Source organism: Besnoitia besnoiti, chromosome XI (genome assembly GCF_002563875.1).
Source record: "Besnoitia besnoiti strain Bb-Ger1 chromosome XI, whole genome shotgun sequence".
Classification (NCBI taxonomy): Eukaryota; Apicomplexa; class Conoidasida; order Eucoccidiorida; family Sarcocystidae; genus Besnoitia; species Besnoitia besnoiti.
Window position 1 is genome coordinate 1,435,280 of NC_042366.1, and position 17,771 is coordinate 1,453,050.

At 58.4% G+C, this 17,771-nt stretch overlaps 3 protein-coding genes across 3 annotated transcripts; 2 read left to right on the plus strand and 1 right to left on the minus strand.

Moving 5' to 3' along the window:
- Positions 1-318: 318 nt before the first annotated feature.
- BESB_020830 (uncharacterized protein) lies at positions 319-3,771 on the plus strand (the record flags this gene model as incomplete). Its single annotated transcript, XM_029360792.1, has 1 exon — positions 319-3,771. The coding sequence occupies one exon, from the start codon at positions 319-321 to the stop codon at positions 3,769-3,771; it is 3,453 nt and encodes a 1,150-aa protein (XP_029216151.1).
- Positions 3,772-5,124: 1,353 nt separating this feature from the next.
- BESB_020840 (uncharacterized protein) lies at positions 5,125-6,576 on the plus strand (the record flags this gene model as incomplete). Its single annotated transcript, XM_029360793.1, has 1 exon — positions 5,125-6,576. One exon carries the CDS (start codon positions 5,125-5,127, stop codon positions 6,574-6,576), a length of 1,452 nt encoding a protein of 483 aa, XP_029216152.1.
- Positions 6,577-7,772: 1,196 nt separating this feature from the next.
- BESB_020850 (uncharacterized protein) lies at positions 7,773-14,523 on the minus strand (the record flags this gene model as incomplete). Its single annotated transcript, XM_029360794.1, has 16 exons — positions 7,773-7,848; positions 8,158-8,292; positions 8,583-8,752; positions 8,925-9,005; positions 9,397-9,591; positions 9,849-9,942; positions 10,165-10,260; positions 10,729-10,828; positions 11,279-11,372; positions 11,683-11,824; positions 12,168-12,223; positions 12,430-12,495; positions 12,755-13,049; positions 13,386-13,531; positions 13,831-13,947; positions 14,326-14,523. The coding sequence occupies 16 exons, from the start codon at positions 14,521-14,523 to the stop codon at positions 7,773-7,775; spliced, it is 2,061 nt and encodes a 686-aa protein (XP_029216153.1).
- Positions 14,524-17,771: the final 3,248 nt, after the last annotated feature.

Genomic DNA, 17,771 nt, shown 5'->3' on the forward strand with positions numbered 1-17,771 from the left:
GAGTCGCGCAGCGTCGGCACGGCACCATAAAAAGAACAGCGAAAGACCCTCTCCGTGTTTTGAACAATCCTTCCCTCCACAGACCTGTGACATTTCGTGAATTTCCGACACTCCATCCCCGTCTGTTTTCTCAGTGTGCCTCTTCGGCAGTGCAGTGTGTCTCGTCCCCCTGCGCGTGGAGACTACCGTCGGGCGCAAGCTCCTCGCAGCGGCACTTGCGAATCCGCTGGCTTTGACGAGGATTAGGGCAATCCCGCAAAACGACATTGCTGAAACTCTGTGTCTCCTCGGGCTGGCAGCGTGTGACGGAGTCATTTGATGGCGCCGCCTGAGGCGAGGGCGCGCAAGCGCCGGCGCAGCGACGACGCCCGCTGCGAACGGCCTGCTGAGGGAGGGGAGAGTCCTGCGGCGCGGAGCCGTGAGCAGAGAGGCACCAAACCGCCAAAATGCGCGCGAACCGCGGCGACCGACGTCGCCACGTCTCTCCCCAAGACTCGTCGTCCTGCTGGCGGGGCTTGCCTGGAGGTCGCGACGGATCGGGCGCCTCCTCGCCCCCAGCGCGCATCGGCTCCTTCTAACTCGTGGCACTCTGCGTCTTCTGCCTCTTCTCGGTCCGATTCTCTGCACTCATTTTCTTCTCTCCGTCAGCCTTCTGCTTCCTCGCGTCTCCCCCGCTCTTCTGCGACTCCTCATCCTTTTTCTCATCCTGTGTCGTCTTTTTCGGTGTCTTCTTCGAAGCCTGTGAGACGGAACGCGGCTCGCGCGCGTTTCGTCTCGCGCCGCGCCCTGCGGCTCCGCCTGCTCGCTGGCGCCCTCCTGTACCGGCGCCTGACCCGCTGCGAGCGCCTCTCGGCATGCAGCCGCCCCAGACGGCAGCCTGAAGCGAACGCGCCGTCGCCTCTCTTTGCCAACGTCCTCCACGCTTCCGCAGCGTGGGCCGCTGGTGCCTGGACTCGCGACGAATTCTCGAATCAAGGGCTGCAGAAGGTCGCGCGGAGAAGGCTCGACGCTGAATGCAGCGGAGGACGCACGGAGAGTGCGCGCAAAGGAAAACTCGGCTCACGGCGCGTGACCCAGAGAGCCCTCGTAAAAGACGCCGGCAGGGAGAGAGAAGGAAGAACCAGAGACACAAGGAGCGACATGTCCAACGGGGACAAGAAGGTGAAGCGAGACGCTCCGCGTCCAGCAGGAGGCGAAACCGGCCCGAGAGAGAGCTCAGCGCCTCTGAACCCGACGGCAGCAACCCGAAGCGCACTTGTGCGAGCTCAATGGCGCCGCGTCCAACGCCTGGCCGAGAAGCAGCTGCCAACAGGCGAGCGAAGAGAGGCTACAGGTGGTAGTGAAGAAGTAGGAGGCAACGAGGACGTTGAACCCGAGGCGAGCGACGCCGGCGAAGGCGCCGGTGAAGAAGGCACAGACACAGGCGGAGAGGGGGGGGCAGAGGACAGCGAAGATGGCGAAGACGACGCGGACGAGGGAGTTCGTGCGGAAGGTGAGGAGGAAGACGAGGCCGCGCGAGAAGACGCGGACGAACTCGAAAAAGGCGACGAAGAAGACGAAAAGGATGAAGGGGACGCTGCGCGTGTCGTGGAACGTGGAGAGAGCGACTTGTGGACGGAGGGCGTGATTCCTCTCCACTGTCGTGCGCCGACGGCTGCGGCGTACAGGGCGCGGCTTGCTGACTTGGAGGCGCTGCTGTCGCGGCAAGGCGTGGCGCACGCTACCCTCGCTCTTTCGTGTCTCGTCTCTGAAGTTGGCTCCGTCTGGCGTGCGCAGGGGGGGGATCCGGGTGCCGAGTCCCTCGCGAATGGCCGTCAGGCGGAAGAAGCGAAGAAGACTCGGCGCGAGGCGAAGCAGCGCGGAAACGTGCAGGGGGTCTGGCACGCGGCCAGCGTGGCGCCGGCGAACCCTCAGGAGGACGAGAAGGGGGGTTTGGATGCGCGTTTCAGCAGATACCGCGCCGAAATGCGGAGATTCTGGGTTGCGAAGGAGCAAGACGTCTTCCGCTTCCTGCGGCAGTGCTGCACTGTGCAGGGTTTGCATCGCGCCGCACCCGCCGCGTCCAGCCCGCGGGCATCCCGTCGACGCCGAGGCGAGGCGAGCCGCGCCAGCGACGACGACGACGATGACGAAGACGCGAGTGAGATCGTTGCAGAGCAGGGGGACAAGAAGAATGCGAGGGCTGTGCCGAGTCTAGATTCGCATCGCACGACTGGAGCGCTGAAGCAGGCGACGCCTGTATCTGCAAAGCTGACAGACGGACGGCAATGTGCGTTCTACCAAGCCCTTCTTCGAACGAATCTGCACGTTGCGGCGCAGGCCGCAGACGTGAGCGAGGCTGCGGTGTGCGCGGCTCTCTTGCTGAGGCAGGTCCAGAGGGCCGCGCCCCTGGGTCCACGAGAAGTTCGGGAGACGGCAAGCAGTGTCGTGGCTGCGCCGGGAGGTAGGGCGGCGCGGCGCAGGCCTGAGGGCGACGGTGCGGCTGCAAGGGAGGCAGACTGGAGAGGTGGAGCGGAGGAGGGGCGGAAGCGCTTCGTGCTTCTGCAGGCGGCCTGCTCGCGGCTTTCCATCGTGTGTGTGAGAGCCGCGACGCAGCCCCTGGTGGGCGCTGCTGCGCATGCGCCGTCCGCATCTCAGTTCGGCTCTTTGTCCTCCATCGGCACAAATGCAACGATTCTAGAGTGTCTGCGCGCGGTGCAGGTCCTCTGCGAGCAGCTCGCGGGCGTCGACGCCGAGGAGGAGAGCCGAAGAAGTCGCACGCCGCGGGGCGGGCTGGCGGCGCCTGATCGAGGCGCGGGGGGAGAAGAGGTCTCTCTGGGCGCGGCGCTGGACGCGTGGGAGGCGTGCGGCGGGAACGCGCTGACGCATTCGGCGACAGCTGCGCGGCCTCGTGAGGCGCGACTTCGATTCGTGGCTGTCGTGAGGCTTGTGAAGGACGTGTGTCGAGAGCTGCGCCTGGGCAACGTGGCGCGGGTCCTGAAGGTGGTGGCGCGCCTCAAACGCCTGGTGAAGTCTGTCGTGGTACGAGGGTGTGCCGCTCAGCGGCGCGGCGGCTCAGAGACTCCCGCTTGCGGTTCTTATGACTCCGACCAGCGACGAGCGGAGTCGGCAGGCGACGCGGCAGACCGGGCACGTGGCTCTCGTACGAGCCCACCTAGTGGTGCTTCCTGGACTGCGGTTCCTGCCGAGGTGTGTCGCGGACCGAGTATCGAGCTGCTGTTGACGGTGCTGTGTCTCCTCGAAGTCTTCGTGAACGATCTGCGCGCGGCCGGCGCAGAGGTCTTCTTCAGGGCGGCCTCTCGACACAGCGGCCTCGAAAAGAAAGGCTCGCGCTTGCAAGACATGCTCCGAAGTCTCCCGGTAGGACCTGCAGGCGCGGGGATGGCTGTCGACAGGGCAAAGGTGCCGAGTGGGCCGCGCAAAAAGGCTGCGACGTCGAGTTCAAGTTCAACAGACGCTTCGAGCACCAGTCTGTGTGCGGCTGTCTGCTCGCCGCTCGCAGAAGCCAGGGAATTTACTCCGACTCTGCCCCTGTCGATTCAGCGGATTCTGCAGACCGGCAGTTGGCTCAGCGAAAGTACCGCAGACCTTCAGGCCGCCGCGCAGATGTCGTCGGTGGAGCCCTTAGCAGCGGTCCCGGGCGGTGCTGCCCGCGCAAACAGAACAGAGCCAAAACGTGTCCCTTCAAGCCTCTCACAGCTGCTGCCGCTGGATGCCATTGTCACCAGTCAAACCAGCCTGCGGAAAACAAAGTCTGCCGGCGTTTCGTAGTAACGCCTACAACGCACCCGTGTATGCACAGCTAATGGCGTGCACGCGAAGCTGGGGCATATGTGCTCAGTGTGAGTCTGCACCTCAACACTGTGCTGACTCTTCTGGGCGTGCATGCAACGCTTGTCAATCGGGTCGCTGTTCCTAGTGAGCAGTGCGTCTTTCAGAACCCTGCGCGCATTGAGACTCCCTCACGTGGCCAAAGGGAGCAGGTGCGGGCAGGCAGAGTCCTCGGAGATCGCTCGCCCCCCCGCGTGGCAACACATAAAAAGCACCGACAGAGGAACTGTCAAGTTCTCTCCGTCGTGCGCCCTAGTCGCAATCACAAAATATCCTCGGATCTGCTTTCGTTCGTGGCAAAGCCGCAAGCTGTCTGTGCAGCCTGGCACCGCTCGCAAGCGCCTCAAATCGGCACGAGCACAGAGCATGGCTAGTGCGAGTTGTCGTAGCTGGATTAGCATGCGAGTTGTCGTAGCTGGATTAGCATGCGAGTTGTCGTAGCTGGATTAGCAGGCGCGATGCCGCAGTTCTTTTTCCTGGTTTTAGTTATAATCAAACTGCATATCTTCGCCGAAGCTGATCCGGTAGGCACGCCGCCACGAGGCATCGGCCCGCCCAAAGTGGAAATTTGATTTTGCTCGCCACAGCACACACGCACCCGTGCGTCTATGCAGGCAACAAAGAGAGTTTGGCGGGGCTCTCCTTGTGCCATTCTGAGCGATGCAATGGCGATCCAAGCCATGGTCGTCAGTGCGAGATTAAGTGTTGCAGTGGCACTGGAAACATGTGGAAGCTCGAAGGATTCAAGGTTTTTCTGAGTAACACGTAAACCGTCGTGGCGACGCGCACACCCAGCCGAACGAACAGACTGCCGCCGCGGCTAGCGCGACTAGCCGCTGGTGAACAAACACGTATCTTTATCCGTCTCATTGAGCGGCAAGACGTCCCAGCGTTGTCCGCGGGCCTCCGGGGAGGTTTGTGAGAGTGTCTGTTTGCCGACGCAGACGCACAATTCTGTGGTTCCATATGTCTCTGAGTTTTGTTGCCTATGAGCGCTTTTGCTGATCGCTCGGCATTGAGGCAGGTCTGTGCAGAAACAAGTAGGCGTCGCCCCTCATCCGCCAGATCTGGTAATTGGCACAAGCAGTGGACTTGATGTCGGGCATCCGGCGACCGGCGTTTCGAGGGTCACGGATTTCGGCCGTCCCCCTTCTTGAAGAGATGAATGGATAATCAGTAAGAGGCCGTTGGTCGATGCTGTCGGATGACCAGAGCGCCTGCCACCTGCGGGGGCGTGTCTGTCCGTTTTCCCTTGTAGGTTTTATTCGTTGGTTTCGCACTCCCGGTACTGCAATGAAGGCAGGCACTGTATTTGCTGTTCTTGCCATCTGCGCATTCCGAGCTTACACCGATGGCTTATCGCTAGGGTTAGCACGCTCCGTGAGCGCAGCCTACGCAACCAATGTTGTTCAACTGCTCAGGAGGCTTCGCAAAGTGCGAAGACATGGCGAAAAGGTGGTTTTGTCTCAGTCGTGTTCCACGAAACCACCTCATCCAACAGAGCCAGGGAATCCTTCGTTTCTGTCGCTGTCGACGGGAGTGAGAACGTCAACCACCTTAATTGGCGTCTTCCGGTTTGTGGGTCGTGGGAATGTCTCGCCCGGCCTGCCGGAGTTCGATGAAAGATTGCCCGCCCAGTCGGCTGTCGCAAACCTCATGGAGAAGTTTAAAATGGAGCACGCCCCAGCCCCACTGCCACCGATCTCGCCAGCGCTTCTAGGCTTCGTGACGCGGGTCACAGGTCTTGACCTGCAGGACACGAAGCAAACTCTGAAATTCAGTGACATCGTAACAGGAGAGAAAATTACTGTGAGGACTAGAGGTCTCATGCCTGCAACCTCCACGTGTCTGACATTTCATGTCGAAAGCGCGGATCGGCGGCACCACTTTGCCTTTCGCGTCCGGGTGGCCGAAGGGGGGACCCCAGGTGTTGAAAAAATGGAAAATGAGGTCGCAGCCTTTGAGGATTCCCTGAGGCTTCTTCGTCGTAAAATGTCTCTGGAGTGCTTCTTTTCCTCAGGGCGACTACTCACGCCTCTCAGAACTCTCTCTTTAAGGCATGTGGAAAACAAGCTTATTCAGCAAGGCGAGTTTTCTCTTCTCAATGAGTTTCACGTGGTTGCGAAGACAGAGGGCACGCTGGAGGACCTGCTCAGAGTTCTAGAGGCAGACGCCGAATCAGACAGGGCCAGGTTCAGTATTACTGCGCAGATCACTTCGATTCTTGACTTCCTTCACGGTGCAGGGAAGGGGCAGCCAGAGCTCCATCCGAAGATGTTTCTGATTCACGAGTCGGGCGCCATTGTGCTTGATTTCGACATCGTTCTTCAGGAAGGCAACGATTTCCCGAAAACGCCGTTCGGGAACCCTGTCTGGATGGCTCCCGAGGTGTTACAGCTTTGGACGGGACAACACTCAAGCATTCGGTATGATGCGACAGTTGACGCTTGGCCTACTGGTCTCATCTTGTATAAGCTGTGGTGTGGAACTCTGCCGTTCGGGCTAGACGACAGCAAACCGCTGGACAATCTTTTGGCGGTAATGCAAGATGCGCTTGTTCGCATTAACAGCTCCGAACTGAGTTTTGATGGTTGTCCCCCCATTCCTCGAGTTATTCAGGGTCTGATACAAGGACTTTTGAGGAAGGGATGGGACAGGCTCAAACCTGGGTACCTGATTCGAAAGACTGCGGTATTGAGAACTGCTACGCCAGACGAGATCGCTTCAATTTTGTCTGATAGGTGACATCCATAACGGAGCATCCGCGCTTGGTTACTTCGCCGAAAGTTGTTCGAACAACAACTACGTGGACTTCATTTTCATTTGTTAGCCGATGTTGAAGATGCGTACGTATTGGGCGTCGCTCGGTGCGGATGTGTCTCGCGTGTATGCACAAACAAAAACGGCTTGTAATCGTTTCGTCACAGGACTTCTACGCGCGTGTCCCTGCGTGACAAGCAATGGCTACGCGAATTCGGCAATACATCCGGTGTATGATACTGTAATCCAGCAGTTCTACACTAGGCGATCATGCGTAACTCGCTGAAAAGCGGATAGCTGAGAAGCCTACTTGGGTAAACAGAAAACTATTCTGGAACGGAGTTCCAGCACTGGTATGCGGCGTTGCGCGTGAACGGGGTTTCCTCACAACCACACTGCACCTTCAGGTTGAGCAGAGACTGTCGAGACAGACTTCACGGCGCGACTTAAATGGGCCCCGAAGTGGTGATGTGACTGAAGCTTAGCAATGGGAGCCTTCCCAATCTTGTCACGCTCACCACTGGGGTACCGGTTCACATTCTCCAGCACGAAAAAGGCCTTCCACTGAGCCTTTCGGACTCAGACATTGTTCGTATACTCGCTGCTTAGTAGGAGCACTGTCGTGCTACTCAACACTCACCACAGTCTGTTTCTTCCGCTTCCGGGCCTCTTACACGGTCCTAACTCCATCTGTGTCGCGTGAAACTCAAGAGAAATCCCCCCACAAGGTGCTCCCACAGCAGGTGCTAGACTATCGGGGCAGCAACGTGCCCTTCACTCTTGCTCCTTGGAAGCCAAAGAGAAATGCGTCGCGTCGAGCACTAAATGACAAAATTGGGGAAAACACGACTCTAGCAGTCGTTGGTCGAATGCTACCGCTCCAATACAACCAGAGTTGCGGTAGATCCACAGACATGCCCTCCTGGCTCGGCAGCCTGCAGGCCTCGCCCAGTGGCGCCAGCCGCGAGAAGGCCGGGTACGCTCGCGGAGCTGCGCGCCTCTGCAGTCCACGATTGCGAGGAAGTCGAACACGCCGCCGCCCTTTGATTCAAGTGCTGGAGCTCGACCTCGCGCGGTCACAAAAGATCCTTATGACTGCATTTAGACGCGACGCCAAGCGAGTCCGCGTCAACAGCGTGCTGCTCACAACCCTTCATGGTCGCGTTCCCAGGCCGCTGCCGTCAGTCCGCGGATCCTGCAGCTGGCCCAAGAGGAGGGGACTCCAGCCCCGACAAGCCCTGCTGGTGCATCTGAACCCTGCAACAGCGCGAGAACAAGCTCTGACAGGGAAACTGACGGCTCCGCGCGACGAAGGAGACAGTCAGCGACACCCCAGCCCTCCCAACCACTAACGCCAGCGGCGGCAGAGCCGACGAAAGTGGCGAAATGTCTTCTCCTCCGCATCTGCTCGGCGCTTAGCAAACTGCAGCGCCGAGACGCTCCCAGCCACGGCGCCGGCACCGTCGGCGAGACGCTACAGCAGGAGCGTCACAGAAAGACGTATTTGCTCTGACACAGAGAACTGCGCCTTCCAGAGCACCGCTTGCATCGCTGCATTAGGCCTACCTGAGCTGAATGGCCTCGTTTTCGTTCTTCAGTTGATCGCAGTAGGCCTGGAGCCGATGGAAGCGGAGCCCGAGGTCATACAGCACCGAGGAAAGCAGCTTCATCTCCTTCTTGCTGTTCTCGGCATTCTCCTCCCTGCGAGATCGAAGGACCCGTCACACAGCGATAGGAAGTCGGACGCACGGAGAAAACCGGCGAAAACGAAGTCCCAACTCCTTTCTCAAGAGAGCCATGAAGCAATGCGCAAAACACTTTGCCAGATGCGGCAACCGGCGTCGCTTGGGAGAATACCAGCGCTTCACGGCTGGAGGACAGAAGAGTGATCTAGAGTCGCACTCCAGCGCAAGCCTTCGAGTCGACCCCAGACCCTAAACCTCGCGACCCCGCGGCAGCGAAACTGTTCCTTCTGGCGCGTGTCGACCTACACAGCCTTTTTGTAGAAATTTGTCTCCCGCTCGCGCAACTGCAGCTGACTCTTCAGCGTGGACTGCACGTTCTCCATTTCCTTCTCCACTTTCGCGCGGACGATGTCCTCTCGCATGGAGGCCTGCTTTCGCTCGGCTTCGAGCTGCGTCTCCAGCATGGCGACCTTGGCCTACGCAAACAGAGACGAGAGGCCACTGAACTGCTCAGTCACTAAGATAAGCCAACAGAACGACTGGCGTCTGGCTCTGCATGCGTGTGCCTTGCATGCTCGGGTTTCGCGCCTCGCGGATCATGCTGCCGCAAAAGCTGTCCAACGCGCGACGACGCGTGCGTCCGCTTACCGCCGCTGCCTCGTCGCCGCCCCCTCCGCTTTCCCGCTTGCTCAGCGTCTCCATCATCTTCTTCGCCATGTCGTCTTTGCTCTACAAACAGCAAACGAAATGCATGCCCAGCCAAGCTCCACGCTGGCGAGAGAGTGCGCTCGTTGCCACGGAGCCCGCGCCCCTCGTTCTTCCTCCATCGTTCTCCGGAAAGCCTTGCGCCGCACACCAGCAGCGCCACCGCACACAGAGATCGGCGCAGCGCCCGACAGAGCTGCGCGCCAACGCAGCACCAGGAATGCAGGCGCTCCCCTTGATGTGACGGTTCTTTCGAGAGTTGCATTTGGAGTCATTCCGGACACGACTCCCAGGTTGAATGCGGAACGCCCGTGGCCTCAGAATCCGCAGGTTACCCTGCGCGGCTGGGGTACGCCTCTGCATCCCCAAGCAGGCGGGCGCCTGGAGTTTCAGCGCTCGGCGCCCTGCGACGCACCTCTCGCAACTGGTTAATTTCTTCCTCCTGCTTCGCGGTCTTCGCGACCAAGTCCTGCAGCTTCTGCGCGTCGGCTTCTTTCGAGGAGCCTGCCGCGAGCTCCTTTTGCAAAACTGCGATCTGCGCGACGTAAACTGCGTTGTTCTTCTCCAGCCGCTGCTTCACACGTTTCAAGTCGTCCACCTCGTTGGTGAGCTATGCACGCGCACACGAGACAGCGAAGCGCCGCGGAGTTTTTCGCACGCCAAGAAGCCCGCTCGCCTACAGCCACCTCGACGCCGGACCCTTCAATACGGTGTCATTTGCCAGGAACGGCAGCGCCAAGCTGCAACTTTGAATGTCAAGCACGAGTTCGCTGGCTCCCCTGGCAGCCCACGCGCCCCAAACGCTGTTGAGAGACAGTATCGGGACTCTTCCTGCATGCAATTCATCCACCAATTTGGAACGCTTACCTCGACGATGCGCGCTGCACTCTCAGCGCCGGAGGCCTTCTTCTCGCGCTCGAGAGCGGCCAACTCCTCCGCAATGTCCCGTCCCTGGTTTTTGCTGAAGAGGCAAGCGACAGCGACGCGCCAGGGGGCCGCCGTTCATGTGCGCTCGTGGAGCGACAGCCAAACTCAATAAACACCTCAGCCTTAGCGACCGCCAGTTCACAGAGAGTCTGCGGAGACGTAGGCCGAGCCGCGACAGAACCCTCAGGCTCCCGACAAGCACCCGCGGCAGCCAACTACACGCCTGTGCGGACAGACACCTCGGTCTGAGACTCACTCGATGTTTTTAAGCTTCTCGCTCAGCGAAGAAATCTCGAAATCCTTTGCCTCAATCGTCGCCTGGAGGCGAGCAATCTCCAGTTCCTTGACCTCCCTACACACATGCGCAGAGGAGTCAGCGATGCAGCGCCGCATGACATCCGACAAATACGCGCCGCATGCCTCTACGCATCTGCGCCTTATCCAGGATCGAAAACCCTTTTCTGCACAAAGGCGTACACACACGAGCCTCAGGATCCGGAAGACGTTGCAGGACTGACGAGGCAGCGGGAACAGCCTCGCATGCGCGGTGAAACCTTCGAATCACTGCAGACAGAATTCGTCGCGGCAAACACATCTGCGGCGCGCAGAGGCTCCAGGTGACCAGAGGGTGGACGCTGCCTTGGCAGTCTCCGGAAAAGAACAGACGCGCGGCGGCCAGATGAGACGAGAGTTCTGCTGGGGGTGGTGCGGAGACGAGTCAGAAAGCCTCAGAAGTGCTCATGCGCGACGGCCAGACAGGTAGCTGGCTGCGACGCAGGACTCCACGAACCCATCTAATGCGCTGCAATCATAAACGTACACTTTCTTCTCGAGAGTCGAAACATGTTTCTCGACTTCGTCCTTCAGTTTGACGACTGCCTCCTTCTCCGCTGTCGCCGCGCTGAGTCGCTCCTCCGCGTCTGCACACAGACACGCAGGGCGAAACCGACATATCACTTTCTGCAAACGCAAAAACCGCCCTGACGCAGACCCCGCCTACTCGACGTCTGAGACCTCGTCGCTAGAGTGCATGAAGCGCCGCAGAGGCGACTCGCGCGGCAGGATGCGTGAGTTTGCAAAAGGGAATCGGCATCTGCGCTCAAGGTGGCACAACGCCACGCGCAGCGCCGCAGAGAGCAGAAACCGCCACGACGAGGCACGTCGCCTGCGCCATCAACAGAACGTGGATCTCCGCACCAGCCTCCACTCTCTCATTTATCCTCTGATCACGGGAACTGGAAACCGGCGTTTCATCCTCTGTCTCGAATCGGAGGGTAACACCTAGCCGGAAATTCGGGCGAGCCCGCGCGCTGGCAAAAAGGAAGAGGACCCTTCTTGACAACTAGTTGCCGATGGAAACGCAAACTCACCTGCGACTCGGTCTTTGTAGGAATCGATTTGCTTCCTCAGGCCGAGCGCGCCAACGCTGTCAGTCTGCGCCTCCACAATCTTGTCCATGTAGGCCTGCAGCAACGGCAGGAAGAGAAACGGAGCTGAAGCCGAATCAGAACTCAGCGCGATCCACAGAGGAGAGGACGCACACATCAAGAAAGAATTTAGAGTAAAGCGGCCGAGTTCCTGCTGCGTTAAAAGCGAGGGGACCTAAGCGAAGCATCCGCGCTCAGTGTCGCCAAGGTCTTTGCTCAAGCTTCACGACATCCCCGCCAGGACTGACAGAAGAGACAGCTGCCGGAGCCGTTCAGGTTACTTTCTTGCATCAGGCATGCACAAGATATCTCTGCAGAAGGTAAGCGCCCTGTTTTTGACGTGGTACCTTGTTCTGGAGCTCGAGCTGAGTCATCTTCTCCTTCAGAGTCGCCATTTCTGTCAGCTTGTTTTTGTAGTTTTGGATCTGAACCTCCAGCGAGGAGACGCGACGCGACTCCTGCTTCAGGAGATCCATCTCCTCCTTCAGTCTAAACAACGAGACAAGCAGTGAAGGACGCACGTCTGTGGAGAGCCCGCGGCTGCAAACATGTCGCTTCGGACCCGAATTCGAGCAGTGACACATGTATGCGGTGCTGCTTGGAGCAAAGGCGTCCGCATGAATTTTCGGGTAGATCTGTTTTACTTCCTGGATCTGACCTAATGCATAGATCTAAACGACTTTCATTCAATCTTGGTTTAGTGAGGTATTCCCAGGAATGCAGAGAATCCAAAATAGACCTCAATCGCAGCGGCGTGCACAGGCCACCACACGAGGGCACGGGGAACGCTGACGCGAGCATTGAGGGGAACCCGGGCAGCGAAAACTCTTACTCGGCGATTTGGGCACGGCTTTTCTCCTCCGACTTCTTCTTCTCCTTCTTCTCATTCTGGGAATCCACACTCGAGCCGCACATCGAAGCGACACGAAAGACTAGAACGCGTTTGTCTTTCCACAGGAAGCCGAACGACAGACTGTGAGCGTGTCCATTCCGCAGACTTCCCCGCAGGCGCATGCGGCTGGCCTCGTTCAGCGAAGTGCAAAGGACGCGAGTGCAATTGTGAGTTTGATTCCCCCGTGTTGACTAGTTCCTACCTCCAGCTCCTCCTTCAGCCGTGCGATCTGCTTATCAGAGTCTTCGATCTGTTCAGTGAAGTCCTTCTGCGAAGAGACACCACAGAGGAGAGGGCGAGACGACCTACTGTCGCAGACACGTTGCGTCACACCAGACATCTCCGTGGAAACGACGGGGACCTGGTGCTGCCTGCTCCTGGCTACTGACCAGCGCGCACCCTACGTCCTAATTTTCCTCGCCACTGTTCCAGGGTGTGCCGGTTTTTCCGCTTTCTGTTTGCCCCCTCGCCACCCCCTCCCCTTGGCGCTGTCGCAGGGCTGCACTTCGAAGAGTCTCTCCACTGACCACTAGCACGTCCTTCTTCGCGGCGAGTTGTTGCTCCAACACCGTCCGCTTGGTTCGTTCCTCGTTGCGTTCTTTCTCGACGAGCTGCAGCTTGTCTGTCAGCGCCTCCCGTTGGCCTTCGCTCTCCGTGAGCGCCGTTTTGGTCTTCCGCAGCTCCGCCTTGACCTGAGACAGCTCCTCCTGAACTTTCTGCAGCACGGGTGCCAGCGCCCCTCCGGCGTTACTCGGCACGCGGCCAAGGCCCAAGTCGGGCACGTCGCGTCTCGACTCCGCGAGCGCATCTGAGAGCGTTCGACTAAAGTCTCGCGTGTGCGAGTGCGAAGGATCGTTCTGCATCACAACAAAAAACCGGCGGGCGCAACGCGCGGCTTCAGCTCAGACCGAGTGGAGCGGCGCAGCGAACACGGCGCCGACGCGAGCGCTGGTCACACCTGCGAGACGGATGAGAAGTGTATTTGCCTCACGAGAAGGAGCCAACTGCTGTGCTCCGTAGACTCCCCTCGCGACGCGGCGTGCGTGTCCTGCGAAGGCGAGACACTGCGGAGGCGAGACACTGCGGAGGCGAGACACTGCGGAGGCGAGACACTGCGGAGGCGAGACACTGCGGAGGCGAGACACTGCGGAGAAGCACGTTCTTACGTCGTTCTCAGCATACTGTTGAATGATCGCCTGAATGATTTCCTGCGTCGGCTGGCTCATCGTCATAATTTTCGCGATAATCTGCTGGCACTCTCCGTTCACAGTCGCGAGCAGGACGAACTCATATGTCTTCAGAATCTGTTCACGCCGCATACACACGCCTCACCAGGAGACGAATGCGTGGCGGATGCTTCTGTATCTAAACAAACGGCGCACACCCGGATCCCCCGATTCGCTTGCAGGCTGCTGCAGACCTAGGCCCGGCGTGTGGAGTAAGTTGCGCTGCGTTTCCAGCGGTAGCGTGTGCTGCCTGTGAGAAAATCTGCACCCTCTGCCCCCTGAAAAGCACAGGCCCAACCCTGTCCTCGAAAACTTTCTGCTGTGATGCTTTCTCTCAGTCACGCTCTCCTCCCTTGAAGAGAAAACAGTGCACCTACGAGAGAGGGATCGCCTGACAGGAAGGCATCCAGGTGGTCGGTGATGACCTTGAAGTCCCCAGCATATTTGTTCTCGTGATACTCATCCAGGTAATACAGCATCTGTGACAGGGCCTCCTGAACAACAAACACAGCGGAACCAGCCGTGTCACACGCCCGCGGATTTTTGAGCTTCAGGTCCATGTGTCGAGGTCCCCTCTTGGTGACGCACGTGACTCTGCGTCAAGTGACTGCAAGCTGTGTCTCTGCTGCGGCGCGGGGGGCTAGAGAGGCGAGACACTTCGTGGACCGCCGAGGAGTATCACACGCCTTGGCAGGCGATTTCTGAAGCTCCCCGCAAAGCGCACACACTTCGTTGCGCGCACTTGACAGCGCATCATACATGTCGGTCGACCTGACGACCCCATAGCTGGATATTTTGCCTCCTTCTGACGAGTACTTCCGCCTGCCACCGGCCTGAAGCCGAGCCCGCGGACTTTCGGAACGGGGAATCACCTGGCCGCTCGCGAATTTCGACGGGTGCAGAGACTCGTCGAACCAGGCAGGGTAGATCTCGTGGAGTGCTCCCCACACATACTCCGCCGTGGCGCAGTCCTGCAGCTCCTGAACATGGTGCTCCTTGCCGTAATCGAGTGTGTTCAGAAATTCGAGACACGCGTCCGTGTCGAGCAGCGGTGCGTGAGTGAACGACATTTTGGGCAGCTGGAGAGAAACCCGAGCAACGAAGGTTACCGAGCAACGGCGACAACGGGAGGATCGACGGCAGAACTCCCAGCCCCGGACCAGGAAAAGAACGAAAAGGCGAACACGAGAGACGGATGACCAAGACAACGTGAAACAATTCTCAGAACAACACAGCGCAAGCGAAACACGCGCAAGCACAACACACACACTGTCTCTCTCAGGTCAGGCGACCAGGCAGCTTCGGCATTTCGTTACATCACCCGATTTGACCGCAGCCGCCTACGGCGACCAAGCGTGCGCAGCACCGAGCGCGCGGCTCTGCGCGTGAAACCGCACAGGGAGTGAGTGTTTCCTGCCGCCGCGATGAACTTTCCGAGATTTCGTTGGAGCAGCAGAAAAGCAGGAACCCCCGAAGTGGCCGATACAGCAGCAGCGGCCGGGCACCGAGCAGCGACAGACACTGCCAGGACTCAGAGTGACCCCAGCACGGTTACGCAGCTGTGCCGCCACCTCACCAAATCCTTTAGGGGGCGAAAAGTCAAAAGTGCCGCAAGGAAGGCAGAGTTGGGGTTTGATGCCTCGGTTTCTCCGCAGGGCTGTATTCAAAGGCGCCCGCGCGCGCGGGATATGGGAGGCGCAAGAAACAGTTGCGCAAGCGACGAAGGGGAGGAAATCCGTCGGCAGTTAGAGAAGGAATACAATTAGAACGACGCAGCAGAAAGGGAAAAGCGAAAAGCGGCGTATCTCGCCAAAATCGTGAAACAACTGTTGGCTGTCTGGACTGTTTGGAAGCCGGGCAGGTAGCGATGCCTAACACGCCCGGCAGCCGTTATGCCTCGGTGAAACGCGAAAGATGTCGAATGAAATCCTCCTTCTGTTGAGTTTTCAAGATGCACACTGATGACGAAAAAGCTACCGAAAACCCAAGCAGCAGGAAAGTGTTTCGGAAAAGTCAGTTTCTCGTCCGGTACGCATGCAAGCAAAGAAGGGATACAACAGCGCATCCTTGTTTCTCGCGAGCATCGAAGCCTCAGCAGTGAGGAAGTGTTTGGAGCACTGCTGTTTCCCACTCACGAGTCCGTCAACTTTATGACCATGCAGAGATCGGTTCACGCTGAATCCTATAATTTAGCATGTCAGTTTTCTCTCGGTTCGCCGCTCTCCTTCCCCCTTGCCGCAGGGTTCGGTACTTCGTCCTCACTCGACCACCGGTTTGAAATTGCGGCGTCGAAGGCTCGACCCTGGGGGACGCTGCGCACGCCCTCCGCAGTGTAGGTTGGAGGCGTGTCACTGTCACCGCAGCTGAGACGGAGTTTCTGTGTCCAGGTGTGCTTCTCAATAGGCTAGAGCGCTTGGCGGGTTCTGTTTTCTCGTAGCTGGAAACCAGGGCGCCAGCCAACGGCCACCTGGTATGCAGCTGTTCCAAATAAGCACCCATCGATCCTGTCACTGCGGGAAGCATGTATCTATGTTGAGGTTGTGTGCACAAGCATCCACGCTCTGATCCCTGGCGCACGCGTGAGCTGCGGCCTGCAGGGTCCGAATCATTTACCATACACACCCAGCGATACGCTGTATCATTGTCTGGAAGAGACCGAAGCGTGTCGACGGTCAATGACTTCTCTAAGTGCGGGTCGACGTCCTGAAGTCCCGTTCAAGTCAAAACTAGAATGAAAGATGCAGAGTGGGGTTCGGGCCTATACGAGGGCGTCTACCGCCTCAGCAGGTATTTCGGTTCACGCCTACGCAGGGGGAGTCAGCGTCGCCGCAGGACGCTCTGCATCCAAAACAAAACGCCATGTGCTCTGTCATGATTCGTGCATAGAATAGTGCGTTGTGTTTCTGCGTGGTCAGGCGTTCCATAGCGTTGCCTCGCTCTGAGTTGCGAACGAGGTCGGCTAGGCAATTCAAGGTGTCTGGCACTAGTCAGTAACGCGCTACCAGAGTAGTCCCTCATTAGCTGAGACTCCTTCAACTCTCTCAAACAGGCTCCAGGAGCAGATGACACGAGACCGCTCCTCGCAATTGGCCCCGCACTGCCATGAAACTGGTTAGACGTGGACCTACATTGCATGTCCTTATCAGTGACGGTGAGACTGGGGGCCGTCTCTCACGTCGCGTCCAACGACCACCGAATGCGTTTAAACGAAAGGGTTAGCTCAGACGAGCCACCGATTCTGTCATCTTTCTACTAGAAGGTTGGGCTTGGAAAACCTCTCCTCCTGTTGTTCCAGCTCGCCTAGCCTACGTTCGAGCAACTCGATCCGGCGTCGCTGCGATGCTGTCTTGAGCGCTATTGGCATTTTTGCCATTTCACTCTGAAAGCGCTCGGCATCAGCAAGTTGTGTCACCAGGAGTACACCATTGTAGGCAACTGTGGAATACCCGGAGAGAACCTTCTTTTTTTGCACGTCCACATTCTTACCTCTATCTGGCGTTGCTCAACTTTGATACCGTCAATGAGGGCGAGTCTTTCTTCAGTGCTCAGCAACCTCATACCCTCGGGGAGTTTCCTCGCGTTTTCCTCCTCATTCTCCCTCCGTCGCCTCTCCTCTAGTTCTCTCTTGATTTGCTAGGACAAGTTGTAGAGGTAATGCATTCACATGCACATGGGCGGCGACTGCCTCTCAGTAGCGGCGTATCCGTTGCGACAGTGAGAGGGCAGATAGTCGATAGGGAAGCGTTGATTACGCACGAAAAACGAGACATGAACTGTCTAACGACGCCCCACCAGAATTCATCTGTCGAACTCAATCCGTTCGAAGAGGGTTCCGGAGGTCAGACCCGAATTAACGCCGTGAACCAGGGGATACGTGGAGGAAGGGCAACTGACGTTATGCGGATACGGATTTCCACAAAAGTAACTGTTGGACGCCAATCTTTTGCCATGATTGTGTACTGCGTGTAATGTTATTGATGGCGTGACAGTAACGATGTGAGGCACGAGCGGCAACCGGAAAAAAGGCAAGCGTTCTTCTCTGGTCGAAGGAGTACCCTGCCATGCTGATCCGCCCATACGGCTACACGGCAACGCCCGTACCATACCGGCACCGTATACTCGCGACAGAAACCAGTTTTGCAGGGTGCACTGGATACAGCAGAGCCTCGATGAGCGGACAGTAGATTAGAGGACGCCGTCACACTTACTGTCAAGTATTCCGGGATGGTACCGTAGTTCACATGCCTTCGTGGAATGCCGTCACTAGCGACTGGCCGCCGACGCTGGGTCCCGCACAGAGCTGCCGCTCGTGCATTTT